This window comes from Pogona vitticeps, chromosome 1 (assembly GCF_051106095.1).
Source record: "Pogona vitticeps strain Pit_001003342236 chromosome 1, PviZW2.1, whole genome shotgun sequence".
Classification (NCBI taxonomy): domain Eukaryota; kingdom Metazoa; phylum Chordata; class Lepidosauria; order Squamata; family Agamidae; genus Pogona; species Pogona vitticeps.
The window spans coordinates 262115197-262129423 of record NC_135783.1 but is presented as its reverse complement, the minus strand read 5'-3'; the positions used below and the strand labels follow the sequence as shown (position 1 = coordinate 262129423).

At 40.7% G+C, this 14227-nt stretch overlaps 1 protein-coding gene across 2 annotated transcripts in view; it reads left to right on the top strand.

Moving 5' to 3' along the window:
- INSC (INSC spindle orientation adaptor protein) overlaps nucleotides 1-14227 on the top strand; it is a 216806-nt gene that overhangs the window by 198673 nt on the left and 3906 nt on the right. For both annotated transcript variants that reach the window (XM_020801414.3, XM_078383904.1), the window contains exons 10-12: nucleotides 3222-3288; nucleotides 9793-9948; nucleotides 10972-11048. In XM_020801414.3, coding sequence (XP_020657073.3) covers nucleotides 3222-3288; nucleotides 9793-9948; nucleotides 10972-11048 — 300 coding nt within the window. The remainder of the gene's footprint in view (nucleotides 1-3221; nucleotides 3289-9792; nucleotides 9949-10971; nucleotides 11049-14227) is intronic.

Below are 14227 nucleotides of genomic sequence, written 5' to 3'. Positions count from 1 at the left end.
GAGAGAGAGAGAGAGAGCAGATCTCTCTATCAGAGTTCTCTCCTGTAACGTTGACAATCCTTTCCATACAGTACCCTGTGTAATGAGCCTTAACGGTCCTTATGGCTCCCTAATCTAGAGGCTGAATTAGAGATGATGTGATTGTGGTCAAGCAGACCACTTCAGTGCCTTCAGTGTTGAAAACATAAGGTTCTGAGTGGCACAGTATTTATTAAATATTTATTTACTGAATATTTATTTATTGGAATATGTATTTATTGAAAAAGAAAATCTCTGTATAACCAAGACCATGCTGTTCAGACCCGTGCAATTCAAGTGAAAAATGTACAGTAATTGCCATATATGCAACCTGCCTTTAATTAAATTTGCCACTTTTCACTTAGAAAGCCATTTTCATTAACAGGCTATATTTTGGAATGAAGAAATACATACATAACTGTGCCTGAAACTCTGTTAATAACTAACATTGAATAAATACATACATGGTAGCTTGGCTTCCCATTTTTCTACCTCTCACGGTTGGTATTTCAAGTCATTTGCATCCTAAGTAGCTTTGTTTATTCAGAGAGATGACACTTCAGCACTGCTAGGGAAGGAGCAGACTTTTGTGCCCCACAACCAAAAGCCAATCTCCTCTGTTACTATAATGACCTAGTGACAGTCAAACTGATGGCAGCTTGGCACTTGTCATCCTTATATTTTTCAGTGGAGTTTGTTTGTTTGAATACACAGACTGGAGCCTACAGCTATGTTACTCAAATATTTGTTTCTCTTTTGCTGTTTTCCTGCAGTAGCAAATCTGGCATGCCAAGAAATATTCTCTGTGTTTATTTGCATTTGATTATTTATAAATCCCCACACTCGCTAATTTGCAAGATCCCATGGTGTCACTAGTCATTGTTGATTCAGTACATTGGCGGTCTGTGCACTAAATATCAGGGTTTTGGACTGTAGCCAGTGCTGTTATTTCATTCATTGCTCAAACAAGCATATGGTTCCATGAATGAAAAGGGAGGGAGGTAATTTAGCAAGAAGAGAGGGAATGACAATGTCCTTCCATGTTGGAGCATGGAGCCTCTGTTGCAGTTAGAGTAAGCCTTAAAATAGGCCTACTCAACTGCAATTTATTATGCTAAAGTAAGTTAGAGTTAGAGTAGGCTCATTTGAATCTATGGGACAAATGGAGGAAGTGACTCACCTAATCCCCATGGATTCAATGGGTTTACTCTAATGGGACTATTTTTCACTAAGGATTTTAGCATTGTATCTTACTGTAACTGGTGCATTCTTCAATTAACATTTACTGTATAGTTTTAGATTGATATAGAAAAAATATTATCATTGCAATACTGCAGTCTTCAAAAGTGACTACCAAGTATATGAACAACAATAAAAAGCAAATATATCCATAAATAAAGGCCCCTTCCTCTTTCTGTGGCTCAGCTCTACTTAACCAACACTATTCACCTGTTCTCACTCCCAGAGCTTGGAAAATACTATTTAAAAAACTTCAGCTCCCCAAATCCTCTAATCAACATAGCTAGTAGTCATGCAAATTGGAGGACTCTGGGGTTTGTAGCAAAAAAAGGAATTTTTCTAAGCCTGGTACAGTATCTGGGCTCAATCTCAATCATTATTCCAGGAGTGGTAAAGGTGAGTGGAGCTGTCTGTTCTTCATGCTGTTGTCACTTATTATACACTTGAGGAAAGGCATGTAATCAGCTCTGGTACAACAGAGGGTAGTAGCATACCCATGATGCTCCAGGGTTGGCACTGAATCCCTTGGGATTGGCTTGGAGAGTCCTTGCAGAGTCTGGACATGTTGCTTTCTTTGACTAGAACTATCATCTGAAAAAGTAACATTTGCAAGTTCTGGACTTCTAAAAAAGAATAACAAATCTGCCCTATAATACAAGCAACGGGGGCTGAAATTAGGGGTTTTCATCCCCATTGGACCTTAGTGGGTACAAAGCAATGGGAAGTCCCATTCTGATAGAATAGTTGTGTTTACTGAGAAACAGTCTTGCTGTTGGCAGGCGACCGAGATTGTACTTACAGTTCTTGTGATATGCCATCTGGTTAAAAAAAAATCTACTAATGCTGCAAAGAGGAAGCAAACAGCAGTCAAACACCAACAACGTAAATTTAAAATGATAGGTAATTTCTTCAGCAGGGCAGATTTGCAAGTGTTTGCATGTTGTGTATATTCATTGGTGGTTTACAAGGAAATGGTCAGTCTCTTCTATCTTACAAATCATATTGCAGAAGTTTATAAAAACTAGGGATTGGGAATAACTGGGGCTACTTGTTACCACTGATATAATGAGATTGGCCAGAATTATTCTGGTGCTTTAGGGATGTGTAAGTTAAGTTGTGTCACTTATCACAGTAAATTGCTCCTAACTAATGAGTAGTTGGTTGCACTGCAAACTGTACATCCTATTGCACAGTGGTGTGTGCCCCATAATGCAACCAGCTCTTATTATTTAGCAGCAATTTGTCAGTTATTTATTTATTTATTTATTTATTTATTTATTTATTTATTTATTTATTTATTTATTTATTTATTTATTTATTTATTTATTTATTTATTTATTTATTTATTTATTTATTTATACCCCACCCATCTAGACCAAAGGTCTATGCTGGGCAGCATTACAAATTTAAAAACAGTAAAACCAATAAACATGCAATAAATCTAGGATGGTAAAATGTGAATTTAAGATACTTCTGAAGACACTCAGAGAGGGAGCCAGGTGGATCTCCACGGGCAAGTTATTCCAGAGGTGACGGTCCACTGCCGAGAAGGCCTGTTCCTCATTCTTTCCTTCCAGACCTCCCTCGGCCATCTGCCCTGGCTGGAATGAATGACTCTGGCAGAACTGGGTGGGAGAAGGCGCTCTGCCAGATATTGAGGTCCTAAACCATTGAGAATGAGTTGCACATTTTCATTTACATATTTACCAATTGCCAACAAGATTCTGGGCATTGTCTATGAGGGCCCCATCTATCTGCAGTATGATAATTCATAGACAAATTGTGACAGCAGTGGAAGTGTTAATTAGTGTGAATAAAGGAAAGGGGAAGGGTAAGGCACAATACCTAAGAAAATGGAGGAAGAGATGGTCAACTGGCAATGTGGAAGGACTGACTTAATGTGACCTGTTATCTTAAAAGTTGTGAAAGGTGATGTTTCAAGCTACTGTCTCTTTTTCATCTAGGTTGTGACAATATTTGCAAACATGTCTGTCCTGGGCCAATGTGTTTCAGAAGTAATCCAAGGAAATGGTATGTATTTTAAGAGAGTTTTCTTTAGTATAAAGGGCAACCTTTCTGCAGATAATCAATACAAACCCCATGGCCAAAATCTTCTTGAGTAGCTATGCAAATAGTGAAATTTTTGGAGGTGAGTTGCCCCAAATTAATAAATCATTGTAGAAATTATCATTTGCACAATGAGCAATTCAATAGGCAACTTTTAATGTCGACAGTGATTTCTTAACTTGAGGCAATTCACTTCTGAAAGTTACACCATTCATACTATGACAATGACAACATAACTAAGTAAAAGGACTTTGTCACTGTTTTTCTTGTGTTGACAGCAGGAAAGGGATTAACTGCACCAGTTAATTTTTTTTCCAGTTCCAGCAGCAGATGCATATCTTTGTCCCATCCCCAAAAGTCTTGAAGCAAAAAAAGATCCATCTTACCTATGACTTTAATCAAACATCAAAAATTGAATTTAATGCTATGGTTTATATAAGGAAAGCTTATATAGTTTTGAAAGAAAATATGTCTCTAAGGACTGTTTTAAAACCTCACATAATCCCTGCTTTTGAGTGAAACTACTGGGATTTTAAAATGCAGTCACCTCCGTGTGTGTGTGTGTGTGTGTGTGTGTGTGTGTGTGTGTGTGTGTGTGTGTGTGTGTGTGTGTGTGTGTGTGTGTGTGTGTGTGTGTGTGTGTGTGTGTGTGTGTGTGTTGGCAGATTGTCTGCACAAAGACAGAACATGGAAACAGTACATTCCTTTTAGGGATGAATTTGAAAAACAGTAAAGGGTCTGCTTCAGAGAAGCAATAAATATATCTGATTATGCAAGGTGAGAGGACAGACTTGCAATTTCTCCCTGTATTCATCAGAACTGCCTTCTGCATTGTTAGTTCTATTGTATAGTTCTACCTGAATTTAGAATTTGAAGGTGCTATGCTAAAGACATTTTTGGGACCACAATACTACTTCTAAGTCAAAATGTTGCCTTTTGAAGGAGATGAGGCACTGAGTTTGTCTTCCAAACGATCTTTGGCTCTGACCACTATGGGCTGTTTGTGTGAATGACCTGAAGATTGCCTGCACTACTGCAGACATCACTACCGAGCACCTCCCGCCCTCGGCCTCTCGCCTTTGAACAAAAAACTTTTCCTCACCAAAAAGAATGGGCAAGAAAAAGAAAAGACAGCGTCCCTCCAGTGGTTCTCCTAGCAAGGCTCCAAAACAACAGAAGCTGGACCAATGGACCGAACTACTTCCAGTAAGTGATTTTAACAGCCACTCTGCTTCTAAAAATTCTGCCTTGATGGTGAATGATAAGGGGGAGGAGAGTGATACTTGCTCAACCCTAGCTAACCTCCCTTCTTCTGAAAACGGCCAGCTCTTCACCAAACACTCCCTCCCAACAATCGCAGCTTCGGTGGGAAACCCTAAACAAACCCATCAAATGCTGTGTAAGAATGCCGAAGTAAACTATGAACAATTCCTGTCCCTCTTGGGAGAACACAGCATTATCTCTGGCAGGACAGTTATGTCTATTTTCCACCGGCTTAAAGAAATATCATCCCAAATTGAAACCCTCCAGAAGAAAATGAAGCAAAGTGTCCCGCAAAATGCTTCTGGAACTCTTCACTGTTTAGATCCATGCAACAGTCGAAACAGAGAGAAGCCTTTTCCGGTTGACTCACCCGACAAAGGGAATGAAGAACATAAATTAAAACTCGAAACACCGAGCTACTTTTCTGCTTGCTCGCAACGTTTCCAACCTAATCAAATAGTCCTTGAAATTCAAAATGCACTTGTTAACAAGGACAAATGGCTTAACAAACGATGTGCCCTCATCTCTTTAAGTAAACTTCTTCGTACAGAGATCAGCCAAGTAGATCTGGACAAAATAGAATGGCTTCCTGGATCTCCTAACTCAGAAAGAATTCACCTCACCTTTTTTACAAACACATTACCTTTAATGCTCTTGCGCATGGGGAGGTTTCTAGAAAATTTTCAAATAACAACTAAAAGAGTTTTTGCAACCACAGGGTTAAAACCCCTGCTTACAGGGGAAAAAAAAAATCCTTGGCAAGCCTCCCTTTTTCCCGGGCTGCTCAAAATACCTCTTGGCCAGCTTCCCAGACCTCCGATAAGCCTTCTGCAATTAACTCACAAACTAAACAGGTGAATCTCCACAGCCATATCCTCACTGAAAAAGAGCAATCTGCCCTACAGAGTCTGACTCTCAGCCTAGAGAAATCCTTAGACAACATCAGAGGCTCCTCGCTTAAAAGAGGTATGCAAGGAAATTCTGATACGCTTCGGAATATTGGCCCAGTAAACCCCCAGGAGTTCCTGATGGAGATTGAGAATTTCCTGGGGATTGAACAAGATCAAGTGGCTGACCCTAGACACCAAGATGATCGAAGGGTTGCTCCTACAGCTGTTCCAGCACCTGGCCACGAAGACTTTTTTGACCTCTTAACGAACTCTCATAACAAACCTCAGCCGGAAGCAGAGATCATGTCAGTAATGGATCAAGCTAGGACATCTGATTTTAGTCTGACAAATCCTCTTCAAAACTCTGCAAGTTTTGACCCAAGCTCAGGAGAGGCAAATCTCCCAGCCTCTAAACCTACTCCAAAAGACTCACTCCTGCAGCTTGAGTCTGCTGGGGCTGAAGCAGCCATTGTAACGAATACTCAGGCTCCGCCCCAACATATGTGTCTTACAATTTTTAACGCCGATCCCATTGCAGTCCCTCCTAGCGAACCCAGCAGAACTACAGTGAGCCCTTTGACAACGGATTCTAATGCTGTTCTGCACCAAACCAGAGACCCTTCTAATTTTCTCGTGGGTCACAATTCCGATCTTGAGGTGATTGCTAATGGTTGCGCTCCATCCCAATCCAACAACCTTCTTGACCTACTTACTGAATCTGATTGACTGGTCAACCCCCTTTCATACTCCTCCTCCACTTCACCTATCAAGCTAATCTCTTGGAACCTCTCAGGATGGAGGAGTAAGTCCAAGGACAAAGACTTCCTGAATTACCTTCGATCCTTCGATGTCGTGCTCCTCCAAGAAACCTGGGCGTTAACGCAAATTAACATCGAAGGTTTCAACTCTTATTGTTCTCCAGCCCTAAAAACTAACAACAGAGGCCGCCCACAAGCCGGTCTAGCAAGCCTGGTGGCCTCGCATCTAATCTCTGAAGCTGTCAATTTATTGTCGGACATTCCTCGTTCAATTCAAGCCATAAAACTCACCTTTGCTAAAACAACGCTAATCATACTTAATATATATATTCCACCATCCCCCAATTCTGCCTCTCTTCATCACTATTGGTCACACTTAACTTCTCTTATGGAGGACCTGGAAAGAAAATTTCCCTCCTCAGAAATTATTCTGGCAGGAGATTTTAATGCAAGGGTTGGTAACGATGCCTTGTTGTTCCACAAGGCTCTTGATATTGACCACGACACCTTTTTACCACCTCCTTACTCTCAAAGCCGACATTCAAAAGACAAACTACTAAACCGTGCTGGTATTTGTCTAACAAAATTCTGCTTCCAGTTTAACAGAATATGGCTTAATGGGTCAATGAACTTCGCCAATTCCGGTGATTTCACTTTCCTGTCACCCAGAGGCTGCAGCGTAATTGACTACATAGTGATCTCTTCTTCTTTTCTGCCATACGTTTATGATTTTGCAGTGGGCGACCACACAGATAGCGACCACGTTCCTTTAACAATGAAAATTAAGCTTCACTACCAGCCAAGCTCTCCTTTAGCCAAACAATTCCCTGCTGAATCTACCGAGGCCCTATGCAAAATCCATTGGAACGAGGCCTCAATTCAAATATTTTCTAACTTAATCAAATCCCACACTATGCTAGAACTCCGGCTACACTGTACTTCATCTGACGACCCCCCCGAATTTATTAAAAGATACGAGGCTATACTTTTCCACATAGTTGATTCCTTGATCCAGAGTCCAAGATCTCAAAGGAACTTAAGAACGCCTTATAGTTTTCCCTGGGCAGACAAGGGGTGCCGTGAACTGAAACGTCTCATCCGTGACACTTACCACCAATTCCGGGACTCTAATGACAGATCTCTACTTCTAAGATACTTTGACCTTAAAAAACAACTCCAACAACTTATCCAGAAAAAGAAAGAAGACCTTTCATTTTCCCAGTGGGAACAGCTATATCAAGCCACAATTTATAATAAACCTAAACTCTTCTGGTCTATAATATCTGGGTCTTCTCACAAAGCTGATCCAGAGGCTTCCACAGTTTCATCACTGGAGTGGCTTCGACACTTCTCAGCTCTGTTCTATGAAAGACAAACTGATGTTCCAAACTTTTTAGATCCCCCATTGACCGCCTTACCCAACTGGCCCTTGACCACACCCGACGAAGTCCGTGAGTTAATCTCTCAACTCAAAAATGGAAAAGCCCCTGGCCCCGATGTCATCTCAGCTGAAATGTTAAAGCATGACTCGGACTTCTGGGCCCGCCTTCTTGCTTCCACCTTTTCAATGGCTGACCAAACTGGCTTAATGCCAGAAGCATGGACGAATGCCATTATAACTCCCATCTTCAAGAAGGGAGACCGTTCACTCCCCTCCAACTATAGGCCAATTAGTCTCTTGTCCATCATCGGGAAACTCTATGCAAAGCATCTAATGGCCAAACTTGCCTCCTGGATGGCACAGTCCAAAATCCCAGGGCCTGAACAAATCGGGTTCACTAAAGGGAAGTCAACTACAGACCACTGTCTAGTTCTCTATCATCTGGCCAACAAATATTCACAGAAGCCCAATTGCAAACTCTACACTGCTTTCCTGGATCTGAAGGGAGCTTTTGATTCTATTGACAGAGATCTTCTCTGGACCAAACTATACAAACTGAACATTGATCAAAGGCTGCTCTTCCTCATCAAAAGACTGCATACTTCTACAACATGCCAAGTCAAGTGCTCCCCCACTGGAATACTAACATTAAAGATCCCGGTTAATAAAGGCGTCAAACAGGGCTGCATCCTAGCGCCCGCTTTATTTAACCTGTTTCTCAACGATATGGCTCCTTTCTTGGCCGAAATAGATGCTCACTCTCCTAAAATCGGCTCCCTACAAGTCCCTCTGCTCCTCTACGCGGATGATGCCGTTCTAATTTCCCGCACTCGTGTGGGTTTGAAACGCCTACTTACCAGGTGCCTCGAATATCTCAACCAAAACAAGCTTCTACTAAACTGCGAAAAATCAAAAATTCTTGTTTTCTCCAAATCCTGGCGACCCTTAAAATGGGTAATCAATGGAAACATAATAGAACAGGTTAAGCATTTCAAATACCTTGGTATCAACTTTCAATATAACTTATTTTGGACACAACACCGTAATTCTGTTACAAATCTAGCCACTTCCAGCGCCTTTGCAGTCTCCCAGTTTTTCTACAATACTGGCAACCAACTCATCCCTGCAGCCATAAAGGTCTTTAACGCTAAAGTTCAGGCCCAAATTTTATATGGTTGCCCTATATGGATTAGCTCATTCGACCATTCTATTGAGTGTATCCAGTCAAAATTTCTTCGCAAAATATTAGGGCTGCCCAATTGCGTCCCATACGCTGCTCTTTGCCTGGAAACCGGACAGACTTCAATCGAATCTAGAGCCTGGTTGATTACCTTCAAATACTGGCTGAGACTTCATAACGACCCTGATCCAAATAGTCTCATTTTTCAATTACTTCAAGATTTGTCCCCCTCCAACTGGCTTGCCATCATCGAGAAAAAAATTAGTGCTTTGGGTCTATGCTTGGACTCTTTTTATATGCTGTCTGCCTCTGAAACGTTTCAAATAATTAAACGAAGAGTCCTGGATATTGAGCAACAAAATCTTTATAATGCGGCTAACAAGACTTGTTCACCAGCGAAATTGTCTCTCCCTTGCAAATTTGGACATATAGCTTCATATCTTTCTGCACTAAGTAACCCCCAGCACCGGAGGGCGTTCTCATTGGCCCGGTTTAATGTGATGCCATCTGCAGTCCTGACGGGCAGATTTTTAAGGACCCCCCACGCAGATAGGCTTTGTTCATGCAAACAAAATTGTATCGATTCAATTTCCCATATCCTATTAGGGTGTCCCAAGTATACTGCCCCTCGTATCCAACTTTTAGAACCAATTTTAAAAAACAAATCAGGCCTCTCCGAAGCTGATAAAGTTTATTTTATGTTGAGTGACTCTTTACAGGATGTATCTGCGAGCGTAGCATCCTTTCTACACTATGTTACAATCCTGTGCAACAAAGACCAGCAAACTGCACTCCTCTTTTAATTTTCCTTTTATACGTTGTCTTGTCTATGCCAATAAAGGTCTGATTGATTGCCTTTTGATTGCTAAAGACATTTTTGGGACCACAATACTACTTCTAAGTCAAAATGTTGCTCCATTTTTAATTATGTTGTTTGTGCTGAAGATTCTAGCTATACTTTGAGATGGTCATTGATATTATTTCACTCCTTTCTAGGTGTTCAGGTTTTAATGGACATGCTGTTTGAGAAACCATCTTCTGGGAATCCACCAGAAGCAGCTGCTTGCGAACGAGTTCAACAAAAAGCTGCAGTTACACTTGCTCGGCTGAGCCGTGATCCTGATGTGGCGCATGCGGCTATAAAGCTCAACTGTAAGCTTTTTAATGCTTAACACATCGGTATGGTGTAAAATATGCTGTGCTGCTTCCAACTAAGCAAAGAAACAATAGCTTTGTGTTCATCAACAGGATTCTGTTTAGCTTAAAGTGGTTTCTGAATATTCTTTTATCGGTTGAACTACATTTGAATGTTAGCCCATTTATTGGTATTGAGAGTTCTTTTCTCCCCCTAATTCACATTGTATTTGAATACTAGTGGTGAAGGCTTCCGGGAGTTTTAGTCCAAGAACATCCAGGGACCCATGGTTGGGAACCATTCCCCTAAAAGGACTCGGGGCTTAGAGGGAAGAGGAAATTTCTTTAAAACTGAGATTGTCTAATTGACACAGAAGGAGCTTTTAACAACTTCTACAGTTATAATAATAAAAATCTTTGAACTGTAGAGAAGAATGAGACCAATTTAATACATTCTAGCACAGCTGAGAAAAAAAATGCTGCAATACTGTTCAAAAATATGATGTCTACAGGTGGATCAATTTGTCCTTGAATCCAAAACCATGGTATAATGCTTAGCTGAAAGAGGGTGTACCTTTTAAGTATTTTCTATTTCCAAGGCAGAACAATTTATACTGGATGTAAGGCATGTGATTTTTTGCAGCATTGTGTATAGGTTTATAAAAGGAAAAATAAGTGATCTTGCCTGACAGTCATTTCCATGGAATGTTCCAATTGTGAGAATCAGGAAGTGAGATCCTGTATATCTCAAAATAAAAGGACTGTTGATAGAGGAGTGTAAGTTAGGGATGTGCCTAACATAATTCAGGGAGTCTCTGGCTTTGAAAACAGAATCATTTGTACTACACTGCTGTGGTTTGCTGTCATTTGGTGTCAGGCACATCATAATTCTTTCTAATGTACAAAGGGTCATTATTTCTTCCCAGCACCACTTTTTATTGCATTAGACATTTTCCCGCAAAGTATACTATATTCAATTAGTGCCAATAATTGCAATAATTTCAAAATAGTTCTTTTCTTTTTATGTGTTTATCCATACAGGTATCCCACGACTAATAGAGCTTTGCAGGTCTCCAACTGAAAGAAATAACAGCGATTCTGTTCTGGTTGCATGTCTGGTAAGTGCATCTATTTCCCTTCCCCTGCCCCTTTCCATACTTCACCTATGGTCTGGAGCCAGAGTTTAGTTCTGCTTCAGGAGTGTTCCAAACCAAAGGTCCCTTCAGAAACCTTTGAGTGGCAGAACACAAAAAAGAGGTACGCATGGATTTCCCCTCCCTCTACAGTCCCTGTTTCCACCTTCCCATATGGTTTCATAGACTTCCCCATACTCCTTCAGGGAAAATAGGAAATTACAGGGAGAGGGTATACCTTAATGGTTTAGGTATCTGGCTACAAAGCCAGAGGTTGAAAGTACCTGACAAGGGCTGGACTCAGTGATCTATATGGTCCCTTCCAGCTCTGCAGTTCTAAGAATAAGGGAAATGTTGGTGAAGTTTGCAGTCTCCCCTGTTTGGCAACCAGGAAATCTCATCTGGATCAAAATTCCCATTTGTAGCCTTTCCATTTATAGGAAATGTCTTGTGAACACAACTCATAGAATTGTAGCCGGATCAATAAGAATAGCTTCATAGTCATTCCTGTCTTGGATTCTGGTTTTGTATTTTTTAATAATTTTTGGGAAAATACAGCTTGTTAAAAATCAATACAAATCCCTCATTCCAAGTGAGACCCCCCCCAACATGCATCAATGTACATACAACACTAGATGCTGATTTTCCCAGTTCATTTGTCTGAAGATGTCAGCTGCATATTCCATTCCATATGTAGCTCCCTCACACTGAAGTGCGTGTGTAAGCTTATGCTGGTGGGAGAGCTTTGTCTGTGTCTCAGAAGTCTTGTGCCCTCAGGACACCCTCATGTCATGGTGGCCAGTTTTATTTAAAGAGTCCCACCACAGTGTAGTGTTCTATAACTACTGAAGCAATGTGAGTTCTAAAGATTTCTTAAGGATGCATTCCTATAGGTAGGTACCAGACAGTAAGTCCCATGGGACTTTATAGGGATTACATTCAGGCAGCTATGTGTAGGATGCAATTGCACGGAGGCCATTGAGTTTTTCTAAAATATATGCCTAAACAGCAAGGAAAAGGTGCTACTTTTATACTTGTGTATGTTTGAAGTAGAATTTATTTATTTTTATTTATTTATTGTATTTATACCCCGCCTATCTAGTCATTTCGACCACACTAGGCAAACAGTGAGACAATGTGACCAGTCAACGAGGTCAGAGTGGCCCTTTTGTTATTTAGTTTTAGGAAGCCTGCTAAAATGTTCTTGTTCCACTCAGCTTTTCGGTATAAAGTGGTGCCTTGCATAGCGACGATAATCCGTGCAGCAAAAATCGCTGCAAAGCGATTTCGTCGCTATGCGATATTAAAAAGCCCATAGGAATGCATTGAAACCCCTTCAATGCGTTTCTATGGGCTTCAGACTCACCTTTAAGCGAAAATCCTCCATATGTATCTGGCAAGATTATTTATAGTGGGCACATTTGACACACTGTTTATCGAAAAGCCATCCCAACATCATTATTATGATCTGCGTCTCTTAGATTCCCAATATTTCTATGCAATCTAAATGTTACTGAAAGTCAGGATGTCAAAATTAAAATAAGCTGAAGCTTGCAACTGTGGAACTGTTTTCTTGGAAAGAGTCACTTGTCTTCTTGAACACCTATTTATAAATTTCTTATTAGATTGCTGCAAACAGTAGCCAGTCTTTTTGTGACTTCCTTTCTTACAATATGATCATTTTCGTAACAGTGACATTATTGTTTAAATCAATATAAGTGCATAATATTTCTTCACACAGTGGAGTTTTGCACTCAAATTTCTGTCTCCAAAAGGTTGGACATTATGTGATTTATCATTTGTAATACAGTAATGCTTACAGACAGCAATCAAAATGAAAATACTTGTATGGTAAATGCTGTGCAAAGATAATTCCTATACTGTATCAATTGTAAGCCTTAACAGTTTTATGTAGAGAGATCAAGTGGCTGGCCTGAGGTCACATTATAAATCAGCAGAGGACTCAAAAGCAGAAAGACGATTGACCCTCTAAGTGTATCACTGGCACAAGTTCCATAGACACTGTCTGCAAAAGGATTTTAGGGTCTGAGGCAAAGGATGCTTTCAGATTTTAGGGTTCTAGTTAAGATTTTTGTAGGTTTTGCTTTTAAAGTGGTGTTTCTTTGTCTTGGCTGAATTGACTCCGGTTCCTTCAACTGGAACCAGCAGCTTTCCATTCCAAAACTAAGCCAAGAGAGCTGAAGCATAAAATTGTTGTTTTAAACAATGCTGGCATATAATAAATGAGATCGTTATCTTCTAAAGCTTGTCAGGAAGCAGTTCCAGGGAGCTAACTTTGAAATGCTCATACGTGCAGGAGATGTTATTTTTAAATCGAATGAATATAGACTCCATTTTTCTCTCCACCATTCCCTGAACACACTGATCTATCTGACTTTGGTTAAGCTGGGTTGGGCCTGGTTGCTCCTTGTATGTAAGGCCCTCTTCCTCAAGGACAGCAGGCATCTCCAGTTGGGACTAGGAAGAATCCTGGTGGAAACCACAGAAATCTGCTACCAGTGAACATGGACAGTTCTGTTCCAAGTGGGCCAATGGTCTGCTGTAATGTAAGGCCTTGTTCTTATGTTGCTTGAAATGGGGCATTTGGAAACTAGCGATAAATGGAGCATGGCAAATATTATTAAAACATACAACAGATTCAAACAGAAAAGATTTAAAATACAGTGAACCCTCTACTTATGGAATTAATCCATATTGGAATGGTGGCTGCAAGTCGAAAAGTCTGTAGGTCGAATCTCCATTGACCTACAATGCATTGAAAACCGATTAATCCCATAACTGGCAGTTTTTATTCTATTTTTGTTCCATTTTGGTTAATTTCTGGTCTGTAGGTCGATTTTCCGGCTGCAAGTCGAATCTAAATTTTGCGACCAGAGAAGTCTGTAACTCGAAAAGTCTGTAAGTCGAGCCGTATGTAGGTCGAGGGTCCACTGTAGAGTATAAATCAAACCAGTGCAAGGAGGCAAAGCAGCCACTCAGTAGAAAGCCCCCTCTGAGCCCAGCTCACAAAGAACTGCCCAAATGAAAAGAGCTTTACCAGAGGACCGAGAAGGAATCTGCCTATCTGCCCCCCCCCCCGGCAAGGAATGTCAGAGCCTCGCTTAACCTTGGGCCATGGAGATTTTGAGAGACTTCTCCCACCA